Below are 7,695 nucleotides of genomic sequence, written 5' to 3'. Positions count from 1 at the left end.
TATCTCTTCCATGACTGTCATCTGCCAAGATGCAAGTACAAATCCATGCTAATAGTTCAATGGGCTTAGCATTATTCATAAATTAAGAATATCACCTAAATCATTACAATTTAACAAAATAATAATTCTATTGCCAAAGCTTCATGTTATTTACTAACATTTAGTTTTTCTTATTGTTTTAACAACATTTTGTGACTTTCTGTAGACAGATAAATACCACCGATATGAAAATATACAAAAAAATACATTTAATTATAAAATAATGGATTTTCAGACTTCTATTTTTTAGAGAATTATAAATTTAGAGACCACTTACCTTGCTCAAAGTTTATTTAAAGACAAAGTATTTTAAGATCTCTTTATAGTTGTTTTGTCTTTAATTTTTATCTAGATAATCGTATTGAGCAGTTTTAAGGTAAAGTTATTTTGTTTTCAATAGTTTAAGTGAACGGTCTTCAACAGAGATGTGTGAATTTTAAATAAAGATTTATTTTTAAAGATGCGTTTCTTTTTTTTAACTTATCAAAGTATCTAATGTTTGCATATCAACATTTTGTTTTAATAACTCTCCATAAATATAAAAGATGTTTTCTCTAATAGCAGTTTACTACTGGGTAAGCTCCTGTAGTTACGGAATTATATTTTTTTACATTAAGCGCTGGCTCTTAAGCCTTCATTTTGAAGTGACGTTGAATTCAAAACCACTAACTTATGTTACATAACGTTTGTTTATATCCAGAGAAGATAACAGCCTCAAGTACATTTTGATTATTTCCTTATTAACCCACTTGTAAAGAGCAGTCAAAGGTTATTTGATAAATCAATATTTAAGTTTAGTAGTTGTGCAGAGTATTCCGCGAACATTTAAGTTTAGAATGAAGTGATAGACGAAAAATGTATAAAAACTTACTTTTATTAACATTTGTAATAGTGGCAACTGTTATTTATTTTGTCGAATCTAAACATGTGGGTATGAACGATGAGAGAAGTAGTTTGGTGTTCGTGTTTGATACTACAGGGTCCATGCACGATGACTTGGAACAGCTGAGAGAGGGGGCGGAAATGATTCTGGACACGGCCCTCGAACACAGGGATGTCATTTCCAACTTTGTGTTTGTGCCTTTCAATGATCCAGGTAAGCTTACTTTCTATAGTAGGTAGATACTTTATATTTTCTCGGAAGCGTAACTGACCTTTCTTAACTTTAAAAAAGTTCTACAAGCCTAAATGGGGTGGAATTTTATCATTGACACGTTCTATTCTAGGAGGCATCGAAGATATATAGTGAACCCTCTCCTCTTTGACTCATGTGATGATTTCTGCAGTAATATGGTTATTGAACCAAAAAAACCAGAGAAGTGTATTTATTCCTGTATACGACAAGTCTACCCACAGGGGTAGATCATCCATCTGTCTCGGCGTTTTTCTCAGTCGTATAGCTTCTAACTAAAGTGCCTGCACAATCCTTATGCTAACTAATGTCTCGTCATTTTAGTGGTAGGGCCACCAACAGTAACGCAAGACAAAGAAGTATTCAAATCAGCCCTCAACGTGATAAGAATACGGGGTGGAGGAGACTGCCCTGAGAAGTCTTTGGGCGGCATTCTGATGGCATTGAAAGTCAGTCTGCCACGCTCTTACATTTATGTACTAACGGATGCTACAGCCGGTGATCATAGGATCCTGCCTGAAGTGCTTGATGCTGTGCAGAGAAAGCAGAGTCAAGTAAGTATATTTATGGCTGTATAGATGTAAACTCATTGCATGTTCATAAAAAAAAAAACTTATGGTATAGCTCAGAATAATAATTTCCGGTACATCCCAGCGTATAAATACGTTTGTTATTCTGAGGTTACAATAAAATTACTCTGTGTGGTAACAACTTCCGGTTGGTTCCGTGTATTGTCAGCTGTCAGTTGACTGTCACAGACAAATCACAGAACGTTGTAGTTGTCAGTGTCAGACTCAAATTTTGAAAACAAAACGGTTGCGATAGCAGTCTACTATCAAAACTCAAAAATAGAATTAATGTTTGTTTGCCCCCCAGAAATCTCCGTTTACACGGGGGAGTGTGTAGCTGTTCTGGAAGCTTGTACTTTTATCGAAGCCCATAACATTGATAGGGCTGTAGTTTTTACCGATTCTTTGAGTTGCTTACAAACTCTAACACAATGTCCTTTTAAAAGTAAAACCCACTGTAGTTACACATTGCACATTAAAGACTGCCTTAGAAGGTGTAACGATAAAAGTCTTAGAGTTGTTCTGGTATGGATCCCAGGTCATTCTGGTATACCAGGCAACGAATACGCAGACCAGCTAGCAAAAAGAGCTTCTTCAGATGCCAGCAGTGACCGAAAATATTTCCAAATCCCCACTTATGACCTCCTTAGCCTCCCAGCTAAGGATAGTTTGACTATCTGGCAACATGAATGGGAGAAATCAAGCCGGCTCAAGGGCCGATTGTACTTCTCCATTCAACCGAAGGTTCCTCATAGACCGTGGTTTTTTAAATTTAAAAATCTTCCTAAATTAATTGTTTCCATCTTGTGCAGAATTCGTTTGGGTCATTGTTGCTCTCCTGCTTTTCTCAATAAAATAAAACAACGGGATTCGCCATGTGTGAGTGTGGACAGGACGAGGGGACTCTAGATCATGTTTTCCTGAATTGCCCCATTTTTGGTATAGACTCATTATATCCATACCTATATAAAATCAAAGTTCCTCTTCCAATAAACTTTCATCAGTTGTTATTAAATTTTCATGATCCTAATTTTATCATCGCTATTAGTAAATTCATTGTTAACAACAAAATCAAGTTATAACTCCATTCCTCAAATAGTAGTATAGATCTATCTATATATAATATGTATTTATCTATTATGTTTATTTATTTATATACATTCGTAAAGTTTTCAAGATCTACCTTCAATAAATTACAATTCAAATAAATACACATGCAGTGTCATGACATGATACTGGCAGAAATTGTTGGCACACCCGACAGATTGCCATAAATAAAATTTCAATTCAATTCAAAACGGTTGCGACGTAAAGTGTAAACAAATAAAATAAAACAAGTCTTAAAACTAAAATAAATTTACCATTAAAACTTAAATTAGTGGAAATGGCTGCGAGAGATCGAATCTACAGCGACTTTGCGACGTATGTCGCGGAATCGGGGAAACTGGACGAGCTGAAAACCCTGTCAGCCGACCTCGACTCCGACATCGAAGATTCGCGGAACTTTATGAAGCAAATACAGAAAATGTACGCCGAAGCTTCGATTATACAGACCCCTAGAGATGCGGAGCCGTCTAACACGAACAGTGACTTGGCCCAACACGACGAAATCACAAAGTTCTTAGAGTGCGGTCCGCCGCGGCTCCTGCTGCCCGATATGTCTCATTTATACGACTGCGAAGTGGACATCGACCAAACCCTGTCTCAACTAAAGTCTGTATTAGACTCTTTACCCAAAATCGATAGGAAAGCTGAAGTATTCAACCTAAAACCTGGTCTTACAGACCTTGACTTCAGTAGTGATCTAGAGCAGCATGCTTCCAGTCTGAACTTGGTGAATAAGCGACTCACTTATCTTAAAAATATCAAGAATACTGGACGAGATGAAAGAAACATGGAGTTGGAGGCCAAGTTTGAGCACCTGTGCCAGGATGTGGATCTATTTACTAAAGTAAGTTATGATATAATTTATTATTATTATATAAAAATAAATTAACTGTGATGTAGCATTTCACCTATTTTAAAATATAGAGTAGGGTTTTAAATGGCGAGGCTAGACTATGGGTCTGTTTCACAATGTCTGGTTAGTGGCTACCTGACTGTCTAAAAAATAATAACAGAGAGTGACAGCATGTATTTTATCCGACAGGTAGCGACTAACCAGACATTGTGAAACAGGGGCTTAGCCTAGTGAAATTAATCTAAAAGTATTAAATTTTTATTGGCTCTCATATATCTTTAATATAAGTATAATGTGTAGCTGTTACTTTCCTATAAATAAAAGAATAATAATATGTTGATTCACAAACAGAAAATGATCTTCAACTAATGCTGCTCCTGTATTTTACAGATGGTGGAAGCAAAGTCTAAAATGGCAGAGTCCCGCACCATGCTGCTGGCAGAGACAGACTGTTTCCGGTACAATGAGCTTATAGAAAAACAACTTGGGCTTATAAATGAAGTATCCCTACTCTTGCAAAACAAAAACTAGTAAAAATACTACAGTAATTATTTCATATTTGCCAGATTCAAGTTTATTTGTAACTTTAACAAGCTGTGAGTACTGAACTGACTAATCTGTGAAAGGTCTGGTCTAAAGTAAGCTTCCTGGCTGAGGCAGATATTATTAAATTTCAAAATATAGATGTGACCGAATTATGTATGAATAATATTTAATCAGGCTCATAAGCACATTAAGAATAGCGGGTACAGTAAGTAATGCAAAATGCTTTGAAATACAGAGGTGGTTTATTGATGCGAAGCAAGGATATAATCTAGGTGTATATTGTTATTGTATGTTAGTATTTAAATGAAATAAAAACAGTTAAAATTGTGTTTCTTATTTAAATCCATATAACCTACCCTCCTAAACCAAATTTTTTAAGCTATGGATATGTATATAATCGTTTCCAACATTGATATGGTGAATTGGCCTTTACGGCCGCTACATGACGACACCGCTTTCCTAGCCTAGGAAACCAAAGCTTAAGGTGAGTCTGTTCGACATTTGTAATTATTCTCTACTGTCGTAGCTTATCTACAGGGTGTTGCAAAAAGGGTATACTAAGCCGAAACGAACGTAGCATGTTATTTCTAAGCCTGAAAATGAAATCAAGGTTTCGGCTTAGTACACCCTTTTGCAACACCCTGTATATTACTTCTCTGTCCGCAGATAGTGTTCATCCTGACGGGCCACTGCGAGGACCTGGCCCGTCCCCACTACCAGGTGTACCAGCAGCTCGCGGCCGCCAGCTTCGGGCAGGTCTTCCATCTCAACAAGAGCAACGTGCACGATGTAAGTCATATAAGCCGTGTATCCACCTGTCGCACGCCTCGGCAAGGCATGCGTCGGGTTTCCTTGAACGCGATCCAATGCTCGGTTTGTATGGTCATCACCGAGGGCACTTTTATACATGTAGATACATGGATAACGAACCCGTGTAGCGGCAGCAGGAGGTTCATTATAACGGGCGCAGATAAAGAAACGATAGGAACATGACGTGGTGGCTATTGCATAAGGGGGTTTAAAAAGTGGCGCATTTTCTTTTGTTTCTTTATCTGCGAGGTAAAGATATACATAGATTTATCTCTGATCTGGATAGCAGATAATATACTATCCTTCGTAGCGTGGGAGGCCCCCGCCGCGCTCGACAATGATGCGACGTTCCTTGGGAGAGGCACCCATCGTGAGAAGTCGATTACCAATAAGTACCTATTAAGTATTAACTGACACCGATGATGGTTGAAAGAAACGCCTTCAACAAACAAACGTACCTATTTATACAATCCTGCCTCTATAACAATGCCTATACCTAAATCAAGATATATTTAATTGTTTCCAGGTGTTGGATTTCGTCCGCTCGTCGATCGGAGCGCGCGCGGTCAACCTGGGGTCGGCGGTGTACCCGCCCGGCGACAACTACACGCGATCTGTAAGTACCAAGTCTACTTATCATTAGAGGCTATCTGTCGCTTAACTACTATTGAACTCCATCAGTCTTACATATTACAGGGTGTCCACTTTCTGGAAAGTCAGGGATAAATTCAAATTCAAATGGTTTAATCGACGTAAAATTTTACAATTATTTGTCGATAGTCATCTACCACCATTTCACAAAGGCCCCGTCATTGTCAGGGAAAAGTCAGGGAAGCTCAAGGTGGTCAGGGAAAGTCAGTGAAATTGATGGGCCACCTGGAAAGTCATGGAAAAATGACTAGTAAAGCATTTTTTTGTAGTTATTTCCTTTAATAGTTATTATTTTTCTTCTTCTATTTTAAACGTAAAAAAAATAAGTCATAAAATAAATATCTCCTTAGCCAGATTCCAGACTCAGTTCATACTTTGTTAAATAGTAAAAAGATGTACCCTTAATTCATTTTCTTTCAAAAGAGTGTGACACAGCTTGCCATTCTGAAGAACTTTTGTTTTAAGAGTTTTAGGAGTTTGTGATGAAAAATCCGAAAAACCCGACCTGAAAGTTTGTATGGAATTGCAAGTTTTTTATTTTATGTTTTTTTTAAATGACCTGTCTGAGTCACGTTCGTCTCTTTCAGCATGATATACACTTTTTACAGCCCCCTGTATAAATATTTTACGCAGTCGAAGTTTTTTAATAAGTGTGAAGTAAATGAACGGAAAACTTTCAAATCAAGCTTTTGTTTATTTTGATCTCTGGTCAGGGAAAAATTCTGAAATGGTCATGATACCCGTTTTCTAAACTACGTATTGTTTTATAGTGCCTGTAATTCCCGACGACTTGGTCATAAACAACAGGCACTATACCTTCAGTCAGACGGCAGTCTGACATCAGGGATCCATGGAGCAGTGGATCTAGCCGCTGCAGCGTATAGCCACAGTACTCACAAGGAGAGTCGCCTCGGGGTGGTGAGACCCCTCCCTGATGTCCTGACAGGTGCCGGAGCTGTTGATGGCACGCTCACTTCCCGTACTCCATCCGGAGCACTCGTGTTTGGGATCCACACTAGGGACAATGGAGAAGCCATTTGCCAGATCTCCACTCTGGTACCGGAGCTGTAATGCGCGCTCACCTCCCGACATGCAGACCTACATGTCTACCCATGGAGCCTACTCAGCTGGGTCGGCCGGCGCATGCTATCCTTCACGCACTTCTTGATATCCAGTCAAGCACCGGAGATGTCAGTCCTAGGACCAACTATAAGGGAAACTCACGTGCCCCGTGACTCTTTCGCATCAACGGCCCTCGTCCTAAACCGCTACTTGAGCCACTAGCTGCGCACGGGGGAGACGCCCGGTGACAAGCTTACCGGGCAGACGAACGTTGTCCCCCCCTGTAGCTAACCACATGCCACTACGAATCCATACCCAAGTCCGGATCCACTAGCAAGCTAGTGGAGGGCTCGAGATCCGGACGCCCGTAGTACCCTGGTCCAAACAGCCGGACTCGTAATTCCGGCTGCGCAACCCCGCACACCTCGGGTCCTGGTGGCGGGTGAAATGGTCAGGGAAAGTCAGGGAAAAGTCAGGGAATTTTTTGGAGCATTCTGAGTGGACACCCTGTATTATAAAAATATGGTTCCGGGTTTAAACCAAGTCCAGAAAAATCGTTACAATAAAAAGCACAGGTACTTAGTCCGCGACCATCTACATCAGGGGTCGGCAACCTTTTGCTATAGCAGGGCCACTTAAGTTGCCAGAGTTTCAGTGCGGGCCGCACTTATTTTTATATCTATAGGTTCGGGCATGTATTTCAAATAAAACGCATATATCTTCATACAATCATGTCTATATTAATTGAATTACTATACAGATAATAACTAAAACTAACAAATAATCATAAATTAAACATAAAAATAACTAGTGCGATTTTTGCTGCTGCATTTGACTTGCAAGTTTTTTAACGTCTGCTTTCATTTTAGTAGTAGAAACGCGCAGTATCGCTTCTAAATGTTCATCCGTTAACCGCGAACAATTCT

At 39.2% G+C, this 7,695-nt stretch overlaps 2 protein-coding genes across 2 annotated transcripts in view; both read left to right on the top strand.

The window, feature by feature from the left end:
* Window positions 1-798: 798 nt before the first annotated feature.
* The window catches only part of LOC105392367 (hemicentin-1-like), a 55,835-nt gene continuing 48,938 nt past the window's right edge, over window positions 799-7,695 (top strand). Inside the window, exons 1-4 of the mRNA XM_048625575.1 lie at window positions 799-1,135; window positions 1,496-1,725; window positions 4,913-5,035; window positions 5,583-5,672. Of these exons, the coding sequence (XP_048481532.1) occupies window positions 895-1,135; window positions 1,496-1,725; window positions 4,913-5,035; window positions 5,583-5,672 (684 nt within the window). The 5' untranslated portion in view covers window positions 799-894. The remainder of the gene's footprint in view (window positions 1,136-1,495; window positions 1,726-4,912; window positions 5,036-5,582; window positions 5,673-7,695) is intronic.
* On the top strand, window positions 3,055-4,573 carry LOC105392344. Its single transcript, XM_011563953.3, has 2 exons — window positions 3,055-3,691; window positions 4,091-4,573. Exons 1-2 carry the CDS (start codon window positions 3,125-3,127, stop codon window positions 4,229-4,231), a joined length of 708 nt encoding a protein of 235 aa, XP_011562255.3. The 5' UTR covers window positions 3,055-3,124; the 3' UTR covers window positions 4,232-4,573.

This window comes from Plutella xylostella, chromosome 14 (genome assembly GCF_932276165.1).
Source record: "Plutella xylostella chromosome 14, ilPluXylo3.1, whole genome shotgun sequence".
NCBI lineage: Eukaryota > Metazoa > Arthropoda > Insecta > Lepidoptera > Plutellidae > Plutella > Plutella xylostella.
This window is presented reverse-complemented; position numbering and strand designations above follow the sequence as displayed.